The sequence below is a fragment of the Camelus ferus genome, chromosome 3, assembly GCF_009834535.1.
Source record: "Camelus ferus isolate YT-003-E chromosome 3, BCGSAC_Cfer_1.0, whole genome shotgun sequence".
Taxonomy (NCBI): domain Eukaryota; kingdom Metazoa; phylum Chordata; class Mammalia; order Artiodactyla; family Camelidae; genus Camelus; species Camelus ferus.
In genome coordinates, this window is record NC_045698.1 from 88,508,015 (window position 1) to 88,526,960 (window position 18,946).

The 18,946-nt window shown below is 36.2% G+C and overlaps 1 protein-coding gene and 1 long non-coding RNA gene across 3 annotated transcripts in view; one reads left to right on the forward strand and one right to left on the reverse strand.

The window, feature by feature from the left end:
• Positions 1 to 18,946, reverse strand: part of LOC106730503 — a 311,014-nt gene that overhangs the window by 193,491 nt on the left and 98,577 nt on the right. The gene's annotated exons all lie outside the window — the stretch shown is intronic.
• Positions 1 to 18,946, forward strand: part of CCDC192 (coiled-coil domain containing 192) — a 175,481-nt gene that overhangs the window by 38,348 nt on the left and 118,187 nt on the right. Inside the window, 2 exon segments of the mRNA XM_032476631.1 lie at positions 13,182 to 13,313; positions 14,309 to 14,365. Coding sequence (XP_032332522.1) covers positions 13,182 to 13,313; positions 14,309 to 14,365 — 189 coding nt within the window.

Sequence of the window (18,946 nt, forward strand, 5' to 3'; positions counted from 1 at the left end):
ACCTACTTCTGAGCATAAGGATGTAATTGTGCTGAACACCCAGAGGGTGGACTTTCAGTAGCCTCTGTTTACATCCACCTTTTCTGGAGAAAAACTCCTTATGGTTCTGATCTTTTAATAATCCTGTGTCTGTCAATCACAGTATTCCTGACTAGAGGGAGTGATATTTAGGCACATGACCAAGGTCCAGTCAATTATATCCCATTTTGCTGACCATAAAGACCAATCCAGGAGTGGCCATGTGAACATAGATGAGGCAGACAGAGTCATTTTTAATTTGTTACTGGAGGACAATTGTCTTACTATTGAGGACTTGACCCTGGAAGGGTATAGGTAACATTTTCTCCAATGTGTAAAGAAAGCTTGTCTGCACTGAGAAATAATGAAGCCAACACACAGGAGCAGCACCAAGATATTGAGGTAAAAAGAGAGAGAATACTGTGACCTCTTTGGAGTTTGTGGAATCTAGTTGTGAGTGAGACAAACATCTAATTCTTACTCCTCAGTTACATAAGCCAATAATTTTTTTTCTTTAAAAAAGAAGAGTGAGAATATTGTGAGGAAGTGACAACAGTGTGGGTAGGCAATCATTTTAAGAAGTTTGAGTGGGAAAAGCAGCATAGAAATGGGATGGTGATTGGAGAAGGAGGTGGGAGGAAGCTCAACAGACAGTTTTTGTTTATGGGAATCACTATAATGTGTTTATCTGCTAAACAGAATCATCAAGAAAGGGTGAGATAGATAGTGCAGAAATGGATTGGCGGGGGTTATAGAAATTATAGGACCAAGGCTTTTGACAGTTGGTGGAGATGAGATTCAAAGCCAAGGGCTGGCCTTTGGTAGAAGGCCTTCTCCATTTGATCAGTGAAGATGCTTTTTCCTTCAGCAAACAGAAACCCAGTTAAAGCCATGTGTTAAGGCCTCCTATCATCTCACTTAAGAATAAGACCAGAGACGCTAAGGAAATTAAAGATGACTTAAAGAAATGGAAAGATATCCCATGTTCTTGGATAGGAAGGATTAGTATTGTTAAAAATGGCCATACTTCTCAAAGCAATCTACAGATTTAATGCAATCCCTATCAAATTATCCAGGACATTTTTCACAGAACTAGAACAAACAATCCTAAAATTTATGTGGAATTACAAAAGACCCAGAATTGCCAAAGCGATACTGAAGAAAAAGAATGAAGCTGGAGGAATAACCTTTCCAGACTTCACACAATGCTACAGAGCTACAGTCATCAAAACAGCATGGTATTGGTACAAAAACAGACATATGGATCAATGGAACAAAACAGCAAGCCCAGAAATAAATCCACAAATTTTTGGTCAATTAGTCTTTGACAAAGGAGGCAAGAATATACAATGGAGTAAAGACAGTCTCATCAGCAAATGGTGTTGGGATAACTGGACAGTTGCATATAAATCAATGAAGTTAGAACACTCCCTCACACCATACACAAACATAAACTCAAAATGGCTTAGACTTAAACATAAGACAAACCATGATAAACCTGTTAGAAGAAAACATATGCAAAACATTATCTGACATAAATCTCAGCAATATTCTCCTATGGCAGTCTATTCAGGCAATAGAAATAAAAGCAAAAATAAACAAATAGGATCTAATTAAACTTATAAGCCTTGGCATGGTAAAAGAAACAATAAGCAAAACAAAAAGATAACCTACAGAATGGCAGAAAATATCTGCAAAAGATGAGACTGACAAGGGCTAAATTTCCAGAATATATAAACAGCTCATACAACTTAATAAGAAAAAAACAAACAACCCAATCCAAAAATGGGCAGAAGACCTAAACAAACAATTCTCCAATGAAGACATACAAATGACCAACAGTCAGAATGATCATCATTAAAAAGTCCCTGAATGTTAAAAGCTAGAGAGGGTGTGGAAAAAAGGGAACCCTCCTACACTGCTGGTAAGAATGTAGTTTGGTGCAGCCATTATCGAAAACAGTATGGAGAGGCCTCAAAAGACTAAATATAGACTTATCATGATTCATCAATCCCACTCCTGGGTGTATATCCAGGGGGAATTCGAATTCGAAAAGATACATGCACTCCAGTGTTCACAGCAGCACTATTTACAATAGCCAAGACATGGAAACAGCCTAAATGTCCATCAACAGTTGAGTGGATAAAGAAGTTGTGGTATATTTATACAATGGAATACTACTCAGGCATAAAAAGAATAAAATAATGCCATTTGCAGCAACATGGATGGACCTGGAGATTGTCATTCTACAGAAGTGAAATAAGCCAGAAAGAGAAAGAAAAATACCATGTTACCACTTTTATGTGGAATCTAAAAAAAACAAAAACAAAAACAAAAACAAATGAACTTATTTGCAAAACAGAAACAGACTCACAGACATAGAGAACAAACTTGTGGTTACTGGGGGTGGGAAGGGGAGTGGGGTGGGAGGGGATAAATTGGAAGTTAAGAGATTTGCAGATACTAACTGATATTATATAGAACAGATAAACAACAAGTTCATGCTGTATAGCACAGGGAACTCTATTTGATATCTTGTAGTAACTTCCATGAAAATAAATATATGTATGTTCATGTATGTCTGAGGTATTATGCTGTACACCAGAAATTGACAAATAAATTGACTACACTTCAATAAAATATATATATATATATATATATATATACACCAAAAAAAAAAAAAAAAAAAAAGAGTAAGACCAGAGATGTAGCAGTTTAAGGTTGGTTAATTCAATGATTTAATGGCTCAAGAACACAGGTGTCCTCCCTCTTTGCTCTAACATCCTCAGTGCTGTGTCATACTTGTAAGACATCCACAGCAATTCCAAGCATTATTCGTAGTCAAAACATCCTGAGAAAAAGATAAATGCTTCCTCCTGTATGTCTTTTTTTTTTTTTTTTTTTTAATACATCTGGTAAAATCCTTCTCCTCAGGCTCCAGGGGCCTCTACTAGATTGCAAGCCCATACCTAAAATGATTTTTAATTTCTGGTAATGAGACCAACAAGGCTGACTTAGCCATTGTGATTTGTTCCAGGGGCTGAACAAGGCAAGCTCCCCAAAACACATGGCTGCTGGCTAATCCAAACTGGTGTCTGGTAACAGGGATAAATGGGGAAACACCTGTTGGGAAACAGATTAGCAGTGTCTACTGCAGTAGGGTTTATATATTGGCTGGTGGGAAGGTGAGGGAGTGACCATCTGGCAGCTTCTGTTTCCTCAGTGAATTATTGATGAGGTGGTCATTTGGGGTGAGAGGTGGGGACAGAATTTTGAAGAGAAGGAGAGTATGAAATGAAACTTGAGGAATGACTTGAGAGTAACCAAGAGTTATCTCAGAGAAGAGGAAAGCCAATTTACTTGGAGAAAAATAGCATATTTTGATTTCAGGGCAGTGTTGAGTATCTGTCTGAGACTTAAATTCTTTAATGTAAAATTAAACCAATCCAATTTTGTTATTTTTTTCTGATAACGTTCAGTGAATGGATGTGGTGCTAACAATTTCCTTGACTGTTGAGAGCTAACTTGAAAGTCATTTTATTTCATTTTTATGGAGGTGAAATTCATATAACATACAATTAACCATTTTAACAGATGCAATTCAGCATCATTTAGTGTATTTACAATATTGCACAACCACCACCTCTCTCAAGTTTCAACATTTTTTCTTCATCCCAGAAGAACACTGCATACTCATTAATGATTCCCCATAATCCCTTCAATCCATCCCCTGACAATCACTTATATACTTTCTTTCTCTATGGATTTACCTACTCTGGATCTTTAGTACAAAAAGAATCATACAGTATGTGGTCTTTTGTGTCTGACTTCTTTCACTTAGCATTAGTTTTTGAGGTTCATTCAAGTTATAGCAAGTATCAGTAGTTCATTCCTTTTTATGGCTAAAAAATATTCCCTTGTATGAATACAACACAATTTGCTTACCCTTTCATCTGTTAATGGGCACCTGGTTTCCACCTTTTAGCTATTGTGAATAATGCTGCTATGAGCATTTCTATGCAAGTTCCTGTATGGATGTATGCTTTTATTTCTCTTGGGTACAAACCTAGGAGTGGAACTGCTGGATCATATGGTAATTCTATTTTTAACTCTTTGATGTACTACAAAACTGTTTCCCGTTGATTTTTGTTTATGGAGGTGAGACAGGAATAGAACTTTATTCCTTGGCACCTGGTTATCTAGTTGTCCCAGCACCATTTGTGAAGAGATTCTTCTTTACCTTTTAAATGGTCTTCACACTCTTGTTGAAAATCAATTGACCATAGATGTTTGAGTTTCTTTCTCAACTCTCAACTCTATTCCTTTGATCTGTGTGTCTATCTTTATTCCAGTATAACACTGTTTTTAATTACTATAGCTTTAAAGTACATTTTGAAATTGGGGAAATGTGACTCTTAAAACTTTGTTCTTCTTTTACAAGATTGTTTTGGCTATTTTGGGTCCTTGAAAGGCCGTATGAATTTGAGGATTGGTTTTTTCACTTCTTCAAAGAAAGTCATTCTAATTTTAATAGGGACTGCAATGAACCTGTAGTTTGCTTTGTGGAGTACTGACATTTTAACAATATTAAGTTTTGTAATACATGAACATGAGGTTTTTAAAAATTATTTAGGTCTTTAATATCCCCCAGCCATGTTTCACAGTTTTCAGTGCATCACTCTTTCACCTCCTTGGTTAAGTTTACTCCTTGGTAATTTATTCTTTTGGATGCTACTGGAAATGAAACTGTTTTCTTTATTTCCTTTTTGGATTGCTCATTGCTGGTTGTATTAATCATGCCTTTTATTTTCTGTATTTCAGATGATTTGATTTTATTTACATCTGGGGCCTTGCTGACCCTGGAGAGATTGGCCCTCCCAATGCTTGCCAATTCCTAGAGAGTAAATGACTTGCCTGTGAAAGTGATTTTCATGTGCAAACTAACCAATCCAAAGCCCCCACCCCCCCAACCTCCTCTAACAGGCTTTCACACTCAGGATCACTCTTCCACTGCCCTAATCATCCCAGGTCCAAGTACCACACAACTAGGGACAAACTCTATGTTCCAGAGCCCACTGAAGTTATTCAAACTAGACAATTCTAAACCTATTTCTCTTGACTCACCCCTTCCTTTCCATAGTAACTACAACAAATGTTCTTATCTACATTTTTCCCTTGTTTCCTCTACCTCCTGACTGATCCTTATAATTCCCCATGTGCATCCCACCCCCCCCAAATCTTGGCTCCTCATAATGTGACACGCCCCCTCCTCTTGGGGATGGTGAGTAACAAACAGAAGCAGTCATCTCTTCATCTGTTGATCTCACTATACCTGAATAATAATAAAATCTACATTTTGAAACACAGATGCATAGCAACTCAAATTAATTTTGGGGTGTTTATCTGGTACCCTGAAAATTTATTAAGTTCATTTATTAGCTCTAATAGCTATTTTGTGGATTGTTTGTTATTTTCTGTATATAGGATCATGTCATCTTCATACAGAGATAGGTTTTTTTTTCCCCCCAATTTAAATGTCTTTTTCTTGCTTAATTGATCTGGATAGGACTCAGTACAAGGTTGAAAAGCAATGGAGAAAGCAGGCATCCTTGTCTTGTTCCTGATCTTAGGGAGATAGCTGTCCATCTTTCATCATTGAAAATGATGTTAACTGCGGTTTTCATTAAACCCCTTTATCATGTTGAAAAACTTTTCTTCTATTCCTGGTTTGCTGAGCGTTCCTATCATGCTGTATTCTGTCAAATATTTTTTCTACACCTATTGAGATGATCATGTTGTATTTCCCCTTCATTCTATTCATGCGGTATATTATAGTAATTGATTATTTTTTAATGCTGAACTGTTTAATGCTGAACATTTTTTAATGTTGCATCTCTGGGATAAATTCCACTTGGTTGTGTTGTATACTCTTTTTAATATACTGTAGGTCCAATTTGTTAGAATTTTGTTGAGGATTTTTGCATCTAATTCATAAGTCATATTAGTCCGTAGTTTTCTTCTAGAACTAGTATCTTCGTCTGATTTTGTATTAGGAAATGTTACCTCCTCTTCCATTTTTTTAGATGAGTTTTTGTGATTAGTGTTAATTGTTCTTGAAATACTTGGTAAATTCACCAGTGAAGCTACCTGATTGTGGACTTTGTTGAGGAAAGTTTTGATTAATGATTTCATCTCTTTACTTGTAGATCTATTGAGATTTTCAAAATTTCTTGAATCAGTTTTGGTAACTTTTGTCTTTCTAGGAATATGTTCATTTCATCTAGATAATATAATTATCTAGTAATTATAATACTAATATATATATTACTAATATATAACAATTGGTTGGCATCCAATTATTCATAGTATTCTCTCATAATCCTCTTATAATGTTTCTACTTTCATTTGATTTTATTTTTATCTTTTCTCTTTTTTTTTTAGTCAATATAACTCAAGATTTGTCAACTTTGTTGATCACTGCCAAGAGCCAGCTTTCTGGTTTCATTGATTCTATTGTTTTCCTATTCTGTTTTATTTATGTCAGCTTTAGTATATTATTCCCTCCTTCTGCTGGATTTGCATTTAGTTTGCTCTTCTTTTCATGTTATTCAAGGTGTGAAGTTAGGTTGATCTGACATATTTTTTCTTTTTTAATGTAGATATTTTCAGCTATACATTTTCCTTGGGCAGTTTCCTTGCAGCATTCTTTAAGTACTGGTATGCTGTGTTTTTATTTTCATTTGTCTCAAGAAATTTTGTAATTTCTCTTGTAATTTCTTGTTTGACCCATTGATTTTTTTAAAGAATGTGTTATTTCCATTTATTTTCAAATTTCCAAATTATTCTTTTGTTATTGGTTTCTAGGTTCATTCCATTGTGACTGGAAAAGGTACTTTGTATAATTTCAGCCCTTTTAAACATATTGAATATTATTTTATGGCCTTACATACAGTCTATCCTGGAGAATGTTCCCTGATATGCGTATCTGCTGTTGTTGGGTGGATTATCCTGTACGTGTCTGTTAGGTCTAGTTGGTTGTAGTATTATTCAAGCCTATTTCCTTATTAATCTTCTGTCTAGATATTCTATCCATTATTAAAAGCAGGATACTGAAGTCTCTAACTCCTCTTTGATTGTTTATTACTACCTATTTATCCCTTAAATTCTGTTAATGGTTGTTTCATATTTTGGGGGGTTCCTGTTGTTTGGTGCACGTATGTTTATAATTCTGATGAATTTACTCTATCAATATGTGACATCCTTCCTTGTATTTTGTAATAATTTGACTTGGCATCTATCTGATACTATCTGATTTTAGTATAGCCACTCCAGCTCTCTTTTGTCTACTATTTGCATAGAATATATATATTTTTAATCCTTTCACTATTTGTTTCTTTGACTCTAAAATAAGTCTCTTATAAAAAGTATATAGTTGAATCACATTTTTTTGTCCATTTTGCTAGTCTCTGTCTTTTAATTGGTGAGTCTAACCCATTTACTGTTAAAGTGCTACTGAAAATGATGGATGTTATTCTGCCACTTTGCTATTTGTTTTTTATATACCTTGTATCTTTTTGTTACTCAACTCCTTCAATGCTGCTTTATTTCATGTTGATTTTTTGTGATGTACCATTTTTATTCCCTTTTCCTTTTTTGGACCCTACCTTTTTTTGTTATCTGCTCCTTTAATATCTATATTAGTATGCTTGGTAGTTGTCCATAGTATCCGTAAGTCCCTTAGGCTCTGTTTATTTCTGTGTTCTTGTTTTTTTCCTGCTTCTCAGACTGGGTAATTTCAGTTGTCCTATCTTCAAGTTTGATGATTCCATCATCTGCCCACTTAAGGTCTGCTACTGAATTTTAGTGATTTTTTCATTTCAACTGTTTTGCTTTCCACCTCCAGAATTTCTACTTGGTTTCTTTTTATAATTTTTATCCCTTTATTCATATCCCCTACCTGCTCATACAACATTCTCCTAGTTTTCTTTACTTCTTTGCCCATGGTTTGTTTCAGATCCTTGAATATATTCAAAATATTTAAAGCATTCATCCAAAAGTCCAATAACTGGGCTTCCTCAGAGATAGTTGTTTTTGTTTTTGTTTTTTTAAATCAATTTCACTTTTTTTCATAAATGGGCCATACTTTATTTTGTGAACTCTGTAATTTTTCGTTGAGAATTAGACATTTTGAACAGTATAACGTGGTGGCTCTGGAAATCAGATTCTTCCTCCCATCCCAAGAATTGCTGCTGTTACTTGCTGAGGACTATAGTCATTTATTTACTTATCCAAAATAATTTTGCAGAGACTATATTTCTTGTCATGTGTGGTCACTAAAGTCCTGTTCCATTGTCTCTGCAGTTAGCCAGTGATCTGATGAAGATTTCCTTGAATGCCAGTCTCTTTCTTCATCAAGTGCTTCTCTTGATGCTGAAAGTGTTCTACTAGACTCCAGAGTTCAGAAATGGTTGGTTCTGACAGTTCTTGCCAGCTCAAAAATTAGTTATGTGGAGAGACCACTTTCTGGAGCTCCCTACTCTGCCATTTTCTTTGAAATACAAGTCATTTTGTTTTAACTATTATCCTGAATACAGTTCTAAAATACATCAGTACCCTTTCCTGACTGCATCGATAAACTTACGTAATGGACACAATTTATCTTTGACTTTTAACTATATTGCACTATCTTTATGATGATCTTTTATTGAACGCTGAGGTATATATTAAAAGTTGAATTTTTGAAGATGTACACAGCCTCGAATTTACAATACAAAAGTTGTCACTGCTCATACTTTTAAAATCATCTCTTTCCTTCAAAATTGTTAGAATCTTGGGCAGAGGGACAGGGCACCTGCTTTTCAAAAATCAAAGAATATGAACCTCTCAACATCATGTAAACCGTATGTTCCAACAAAGATGGCTAATTAGGATACATAAAAATTGATTATTTCAAGAATAGATGCATTTTTACTCTTTTTGTAAGCAAATACCTGAATACTAGGTTGGAGTGAGCTTTTTTTTCTATCCTCCCTTCAAAACAGTAACTCTGTAAAACCAACTAGTTCTTATGAAAAAAGAAAGAGAAAAGAAAAAATTGTAATAAAAAAGAAGCAATGTTCAAGGTTCCCAAAGTTTTTTAATTCAATTGTGGTATCTTGCAGCTGCTAACTTGGATTTCCTCTTACTTACTTTGATGCCTTGTTTTCTATCTCATAATTTGAATTTGAATTTAAGCAGCATTCCTAAGGGCTTCCTGAATTGAAAATTAAGTTTTGAAAAGTCCTAAAATTCCCATCAAAACAGTGGATTGAATTCAAAATGGCAGTTAATATTTTGTGACTCAGCAAGAGTATAGTCTTTTATTCAGTACTTTGAAAAAAAAAAAAAAAAACCTCAAATGCATAGTTTTTATTTTATTTTTTCTCTTTGTTCCTTTTGGATTATCAGACTCATTCGATGGGTCATTTTCAAATGGGCTAGGGGAGTATCAATTGTCCTATGCTAATAAAGTTTCATCATTATATAATGGAATCCAACATTAAATTATGAGTTCTTGCCCTAGTGTATACGGATGAAAAGGAAATAATAAGATCCTTTATCTTGCTTTTGTGAGGTCATGATACATAGGAGAATTAAAACCTATGGTTTGAAAAGTTAAAAAAATGAAACAATTTAGCAAAGATTGTTCCTGGCCAATATGATGTGTCTTGTGATAAGTTTTGACAGAATTCTCCATTCATTCTTCTGGGAAATCTACAATCTAGTTAGAATACATATGACTGAAGAACTACCCTGTAAAAATATAGCAAGGTACCACAGTAAAATTTTATTATGGGTACATAGGTCATAGCATCAGAGGGTTGTGGGGTCAAGCCTAAGACACAGATCTACTGATTGCACATCAAGGTTTCTTATAGTTAAGCTGAACCTGACATAAACATATCTGAATCAAAGTGATATTCAGACAGAAACCCATTTCAAGAGGACAGAAAAGAGATGGGGTTGGTATTCATATACAAAAGAGTCAAGATGGCAGGAGAGAGTTCTCAGGTTTCAGGAAAAAGAAAGATTCTTTTCCTTCAGGTAAATAAGTAAACACACAGAGAAAGAATACTGAAAGCCACATAGTTGGGGTGGGGCGGGGGTGGTGGTGGTGGTAGTGAATCAAAGACATGACCTTTGCAGGCAACCTTAGAGTTAGGGTTTGAATATAATATAGAACCCAGAGTTGGAAGCAGACCATTGCCTGCTTATTAGATGTGGGCAAGCCAATTCACCCCTGAAAGCATCTAGATCCTCAATCTTTAAAATAGTGATAACAAAACTTCTAATAGGATATTGAGCAACAGAATACGGATATATACATATCTGTATGTGGTATGGTGTAGCCACACCATATATGTAGGAAATGTTAGTTACTGCTATTTTTCCATAGACTTCACTCGTTTGTGGTCAAGATGATGGAATTTTGCAATCGGACAATTTATCACTAGAATGCTTACTGCAGCAAATAAGAGAAAAGTCAACTCCTAAACAATAGGGAATTTATAAGCTTACTAAATGTAGGTCCCAAGGTAGGAGATGTTTTGAAATTGATTGATAAGACATCTCAACAATGTCAACAAGACCCAGGTTTCTTCTGTTGTCCGCACGTCCATTCAGAATGTGGCTTCATTATATAACTGGTTTCCTGGATGTTTGTAGGATAGCTACAGTAGCATTCATAGCTGGTAGATAAGAGAAAGTGCTTCTCCAAATCATCAAATTTCCTCCTGCGCAGTCAGTGGTCCCAATTACGTCACATTTCCTTATACATTAACTTCTACCAGAGAAAAGCCACACTTTGATTGGTTTAGGCCTTGATTCCTTAATTTTCAGGATCAAGGCCTAAACCAATCAGCAGGAGAGAGGATGGGATTGTCATGATTATCAGGCACCACTTCTGGGGTCATATTTAGGTTTAGGGAACCAGACCCAGAGTCCACTACTTCAGCTTGAGTTCAAATATTTATTTGTTATGTTGTTGGGCAAGTTATACAACATTATTGAATTTACTGCATTTCATTATCTGCAAAATGGGTATGAAGCTGAACTGAGATAAATAAATATGAAAACAAAAACTTCTCAAGTGTCTGATATGTAGTAAGCACCCAGTAAATATTAAGCATTATTAATATTATTATTCTTCATCTATAACAGTCATATTACATAATAGTTTTTTAATTGTCTGCTTTTCTGAGTAAATTATGAGTTTTCTAAAATACAAACAATAATATCACCTTCATTTTTTACCTCCAAAGTCTTACATATAATAAATAGCCAACATATTTCTTTAACAAATGAGTGAATAAATGAGTATCTGTTAAGTGCATAAATAAAGAGCTAAAAACAATAGGAGTTCGATTTAAAAGAAAGGCAACCAAATGTTGACTGGATGAATTACAGGTCAGTAAGGATATAGAAACAAAATGGGCCAGACTGAGAAAGAATATATTTGAGAGGAGGAAAAAACAGACTTACAAAGGCCTTTCCCCTGAAGACTACAGTGGTTTCAGGAAGTGAGCAAACCAAATACAACTTCAGTTTAGGGTAACTAGCTCACAGAAGCTGTAATGTCTTCAGATATTTTGTTTTACAATTTGATAAATAATGAGTATTTGGACAAATCTCATATGAATGCTTATCGTAGCCTCGAGGAAGTAGAGAAATAATAATAATAGCTACTGAGTATCTCATATATTTCAGGCATTGCTTCTAAGTGTCTCCCTTGTATAAACGCATATAAACCTCAAAACAAATGCGTGAGGTAAGTACTATTCTTTCCATCCCCGATCCTTTTTATAGGTAGGAAAATCAAGCTCAGAGAGACCAGTCAACTTGCCCACATCACAAAGCGAGCAAGTAGCAAACTGGTATTTGTACCCAACAACTGTGACGCAAGAGTCTGTGTCTTTAGCCATTACACTATACCATGCAATAAAATGGAAGGGTGCTCAGAGAAACCAGGCGACATTTTCAAATCATCAGGCACCCAAAAGTGAAGTATGCCAGAGCCCATGTGAGCACTGCAGCTCTCCCAGGCCACTGAAAGCTGAAAGGCAAAGCTCGTAGTTCATGACGTGTGTGTTCCCTCTGGCCCTCACGTTGCACTTTAGTAATTCCCTGCGTATGACACAATGGTTGCATACAGAACCAACTAAACAAACATTTGTTAAGTGAATGACTGTGTGGGTGGATGGATGGATGGACGGACAGATGCCAGTATACATGATGTGCCCAACTTATTACCATGGCAGACTAACTTCTTCATGCTTCTCCATTTGGTAAATTGTCTTTAAATGCTGTTGCCCTTTTCAAGATGAGATAGCATGCTTTGCAATAATACTTGGAGTAATATGAAAGAGATACTTAGAGATAATCTATGCCTCAGAGGATACACTGCGAGTTGGAATGAATACAAGATTATGTGTCCCTTTTCAGGGATTCCTTCAGAATTGTTGCTGAGCTATACAGAAAAAGCACAATTAAGCTTCTTGAATGAAAGAAAGTGAGGGCAAGGGCTTTCCAAGAGAATTAAGGGATTAGGGACAATCAAACTACCACTCCCCCTCAAGAGGAATCTACAAACAAGAAAACAGTCACCTCTAGACATTTTTTAGGGTATGGTTTAGCATAGATCTGCCATTGATCAGACTTTAACTAGAAATTCCTGCATTTCCCTCCAGTTTCATCCACCCTGCTATTTATGTGGTGAAGATTCAAGGGAGTCAGAACTCCTACTCTTTCTAGAGAGCTTTTGCCCCTCAAGAGTTAAGTTTCAAGAACTCTATGTAAACCATAATACAGATTCCAGATTCAGCTGTACACATAAAGTGCAATCTTGGAACATAATAAAGATGAGTATTGAGACTACTGCACTAGACATCTCTCTGCCTGCTATAATTATGTGGTCTCATCTCTTACACAGAAAGATCTTTATTATTAAAAATAAATAAAATCAACATTATTTCCTTACCTCTCTATAGTCTATCTATGAGGAATATTTCAATAGCCATTTTCATATTTAATAGATATTGGCAATTAATTCATTTATAAATCAGACTTTTAAGAGGAGCTTTAAAAAATCACTATACTTCCATACTCTTACAAGTAAATGTCTTTAGCTTGCAGCCTCTGAAGGAACAAAATCAAGACTGCTTGAGCAAGTTTCCTGGCTGGAGGGAAAGCTAGAGGCTCTGGACCATAAGGAAGACAGTGGGGAACCATATGAAAAACTGGTTCTTGAAAAAGACCAGGTATGATGTAGAAGAAAAGTAATCCTTATTTTAAAAGCTACATAAACTTACATAAACTGACAATCTGTAGCCATTTCTGAATGGGTTGGAAGTTCATATTTAAGTTCAAGATGGTAAATAATATTTGTATTTATTCCAGGTAATTGTATTCCCTGATGAGTATTCACAGACAAAAAATTAACTTTTGGTGATTTTTTAGTTTGTTAGATATGTATACTTTTGAACTATATTAGCTGAATATTATATATTTTTTGTAAGTGGTATTGACTGTACAAATGTTTCTTAGTTTTCAAGGTTGAACTTAATCAAGGAATAATAGTTTCTTTCTGCATAGTAAAACAATTGTATCAAACATTTTTTCCACACACTTTTAATCAATTACTTTATAAAAAATTACTAATCTCTGAATATCTGAACATTCATACCTATGTCATTATATAAATGTATCTCCTGTTCAACCCATATGGGTTTTTATCTGCCATTGGAAGATAGATAGACAGACAGACAGATAGATAGATAGATAGATAGATCGATAGATAGATCGATAGATAGGATAGACGGAATGTTTTTAATGTAAAGGTATCTACCCTATAGCTATACTGATCTATCTGTATATGGATAGATATCTTCATATTAAAAGCATATCCAATGTATCCATATATTCCAAAGGCAGATACAAACTCATCTGGTCAAATATATATATGATATAAGGTGGATTAATATTATCTGCAGCACACCAAGCAAACATTGTTTTTCCTAATCATTTCCTATTTCTTAATGAACTCATGTACTTTGTTGCTGGGTTCTTCCATAGAGTGGAAGAGCTACAGGGATAGGAGCAGTGATTTCTTTAATGATGGTTTTCAAAACATCTAGCTGAGATAATGCTGCCATTCATTAAGATGTGAGAACTGGTATATATTTATATCTAGAATACTTTGAATATGTAACAGGAAGAGTTATGCACTTTGTTTCTACATGTTCCTCCTTTTCAGTGCATTGAGAAATTACAAGCCGAAGTGAAAGCTACCCAGGAGCAACTTGTAGCCCACGTAAGTGTTTTTCTCGTTTCTTCATCCCTAAAATTACATCATTATTATGCCGGAAATGAGCAGAAATTTTTCAGGACTTACAACTGTGGTCGTTCTGCTGCAAACCAAATCACAAGGCTAAGAAACACTACTTTTACTGCCTCTATAGAGCTGCTATCCATAAATAGAATTCTGATTTGCATTGATGATAAAAATTACAAAACTGAGTTCTTATATATAATCAGATAGTCTAATAAGTTACCATCAGGATAAAAGAACTGGAAACTAAGGGTAGAAAGACAAGGAAGCTGGGCTAGTTTAGTGAGTGAATGGAAGTGGAAATTACAGATACCTCAAATGTTGGCTTAGAGCAGCACTTCTTGAACTTTAGTATACCAAGAGGCATCTGGAAAACTTTTGAAAACAAATTTCCTGGAGTTTTCTGAATGTCTAAGACAGGACCCGAGAATATACACATCTAGTGATACTTGATTCAGATGACGCTGCTGCTGCCCATCTTTTGACTGTATTTTCAGCAGCATTGTTTTATATACATTTATTTTGCACCAGTCTTGTGATTTTTTTTAGGCAAGCGACCACAAAACAAAACAGAGAATTGCCCATTTTCTGCTGCAAGCCTTCCCTTGAGACCCTGTGATGTTGCAGGGGACATTTCATTTATCCTTTAGCCTAACTTGGCTCAGAAGACAACTAGTGAGCATTTCTTGCCACGACAGCCTTGTGTATTCTCACGCATAAACCAGCTGTCATAGCCAGAAACCTGCCACTGTCCCAAGGATCTGAACAATCTGATGCCTTAAGTATTCCCTCCAAGAGTTGTTCACCACCCTTTTCATTATCTCCTCCATCCACATCCTGGGTGCTATGAGATGACTTCTTAAGGACACTGGCCAGTCATGTTAAATGGCCAATCTGAACAACAAACAACTTAAACAGGTTTGAGACCTGAGATGCTGCAGCCCAGAAGTCCTACAGAAAAGACTGTAAAATAATAAATTCTGGTCACTGTCCTTGGGGGAATGAGCTGATTTGGATAAAATCACAGTAATTGCCCCATTTTGTGTTGGGGTAAAGAAAAGCTAATCTGCTGTGGCAGAGAGCAGAGTTTTAAACTCTAAATTCTGCATTTTTTTGGCCTTGTGTGCTCAATTGACCGGTCATGGACATGACTAAGGCCGGCATTTGTGACACTGTGACATACTCAGACAGAAGTCCATCTCATTAGCCCAGTATTCTGTCACAAATGCCTCTCCCCAGGCCTGCCCCTCAGGGTGCCAGATAATGACTACTGTCAGAGGATGTTGCCTCATGCCAGATGGATATCTACAGTCATTTGCCCAGGGAGTTTTTAGCCCAGAATTTTTTAAGCAGAGATACTTGCTAAGGTTTAGTTATTAGCTTTCAGCATCTCTTTATGAAAAACTGATGAAAAAACATGGTCATGGGTGCTGTAGGGAAATTCTTGTGGTGTCTTCTTCCATTTCTCAGCTTCTGTAGATTCTATTCCTAAACTACACTGTTCCTGGCCCAGGTATGCCTGAACTGTGAGTGCTTCTTTGTATTAGGGTATTGACACCAACCACTGAGATTTCTCCTGTGCAACTGTTCAATGTTCAGGTTGTAATATAGCAGGGTAATCACCAAGGTTTTGCTTCAACTCATCAAGAATAAATGAAAAATAATATATTAATGATAGCATTTACTGAGAGTGGACTGTCTCTCCCCTCTGAGGTAGGGCGTTCATATGTTACTGATTTTAAATCTCAATATAACCCAACAAGGTGAGCATTCTTTTTCAGATAAGAACACCGAGTCTTAGAGATTAGATCATTCACCACACACGTTGATTCTGAAATCGAGGCTTTTGCTCTCACAACTCTCTGCCTCTGTCTCTTCCCTAAATGCCACTGGAGGTGTCAAACGGTGTTTATAAATGTTCTCTTTCCAGCCTCCTCTCTCCTGCTATTCAGTCTGAGCGATTCATCAGTTCATAATGATTCAATTCTCTTTCCCTTGCAAATAAGCAACTCCATCCACCCCCATCAAGGTCTTTCCATCTTAATCATCTCCTGATTACAGCTCCTTAGTGCTATAATGAGCATTTCTTAAAACACTGTTCCTGGAAAAAAAAAACAAAACATGCTAATAGGTATTCTGGGGGAAAAAAATGAAAGAGCCATCGGAAATAAAGTTAAATTAAATTTACTTGCAGTTTATTTACTGCAACACTTGTGTGTGTACAATCTCCAAAGCCAGGGTGTGTCATTTTCCAGGAGTACTTATCCATGAGTGATATTTTAAGCACATGGGTTTGGAGACTGCTGGCATACTGCATAGAATAAAAGCACTATCAATAAAATATGACCTGAATATCTTGCTCATACCCCAAGTTTAGTACAAAGTCAAATTTATCATCTTTTATCCGCATCTCATAAATGTGTTCCTCTGTGTTCCCCAGGCATGGCAAACAATCTCATTCTGCTGTTAAATATTCTAGATCCAAACTACAAAGTAGTATTAAAATCCCACCTGTCTCTGCTTCCATCCTACATTTAGTTGTCAGGCTATGTGTATACTTCTGTAAGTTAGCTCACTTCCCTGTCTTCAATTCCATTTTTTGTTTGTTTGTTTGTTTGTTTTTGGTTTTTTTTTTTTTTTTTGCCAATTTCTAGCTCTTTTTGACATGACAGATTTCAATTATTGCTGCTGGCCCCAAATTATGAACACATTCAAGTCCAGAGCCTCCATTACCCCTGCCCACCACAGAACAGAGTAGTTCTGGGGGCAGAGAACCAAACAGAGCCAGGTTAACACTCAGGGAGAGTGAAATGTACTAGAGAATCAAAGAGAAGGAGGATTAAGGGACCAGGTTGGTGAGAATGGAATGCAGTAGATGGGGTGAGGGTTCCTCTGAGATAGGAGATCAGAAGGCTCCTGGGAGTTCTGGGGATGCCTAAGATTAAGAAGTAATTGAGAATATTAGTAAGAGCTGTCAGGCAGTATGTTCTTGAACATCCTTAAGTGGGTGAGAGTCATGTGCAGTTTGAAACTCCTCTCTGGGTTGTGCCTAAGTATAACCTTGCTGGAGGATGTAACCACTACAGTGCGCCCCTGATTTCCCTGCTGCCACCCTGAGCAAGGTTTCCAAAGGACATTCCTTACCCTTCATCTCCCCATTCTCTCTCACTCCACTCTCTCTGCTTCATGCTAGGCAGTAAAACGGAACTGCTGTCTTTCTCTTCACATTCAATGTCAGTTGATGCTCCGTGACTTTGCTCTCTGTGCTCTCGTGGTCTGGACTATCCTGCTCTCTCCTCTTTATCCAAATAAATGTTATTCTTTGTGCAAAACTCTTATCACGAAGCAACTTCTCCCTTGGCCCCCAGATGACCTTCTCTGGGCTCTCACAGCCTCTTGTAGATACATTTATTTTAGCTCAAAATACTACATTTCATTTATGTTATCTGTTTATACTTCTGTCCTCCATTAGACTTGAAGGTCATTGAGGGCAGCACCAAGAATGTGTGTCTGTATCCATGACACCAGTACATGGCAGGCTCATTCCAACCACTTAATATACTTTGCTGACTTCAATTGAATTTTACCCTTATCATGTCATTTCCCCTGTTCTAAACCCTAAAGGAAGACTAAGGCTGACCAGTGGGATTCTTTATCCCAGAATAAAGTACAACCTCCTGACCGTGGCATTTATCACACTGAAAATGAGAGCCTAAACTCTAATTCAAAAAAATTACATGCACCTCAATGTTCATAGCAGCACTATTTACAATAGCCAAAACATGGAAATAACCTAAATGTCCATTGACAGATGACTGAATATAGAAGTTGTGGTATATTTATACAAAGGAATACTACCCAGTCATAAAATAGAGTAAAGTAATGCCATTTGCAGCAATATGGATGGACCTGGAATTTGTCATACAAAGTGAAGTAAGCCAGAAAGAAAGAAAAATATCATATATCACTCATATATGGAATCTAAAAAATGACACAAATGAACTTATTTACAAAACAGAAATAGACTTATAGACATAGAAAACAAACTCATAGTTACCAAAGGGGAAAGTGGGGGCAGGAGTGGAGGAGTAAATATGGAGTTTCGAATTTGCAGATACAAACTATTATATATAACATAAACAAACAATAAAATTCTACTGTATAGCAATGGGAACTATATTCAATACTTTGTTAGCCTATAATGAAAAATATAACAAAAATGTACATTTGTATAATTGAATCACTATGCCATACATCAGAAATTAACATAACGCTGTAAACCGACTGTATGTCAATAAAAAAAAAATGAAAATGGGAGCATGCCCCTTTCTCCTGTCTCCTCTCCATCACACATCTATGTCTCCAAGCATGCCCATGCATTCCTGCTCAGGGACCTTTGCTCACAGTTTCTTTGCAACTGGAATGTCTGTCCCCAACATGGTGTTTGCCAGATTTTTCCCATTCCTTATCAAGAAATTTCCTTCCAGGAAGGTTTTTTTCTGACCATCAAACCAGAAGTGATCTCTCCTTCTTTGACAGTTTCACAGCACTTCTTTGTACCTG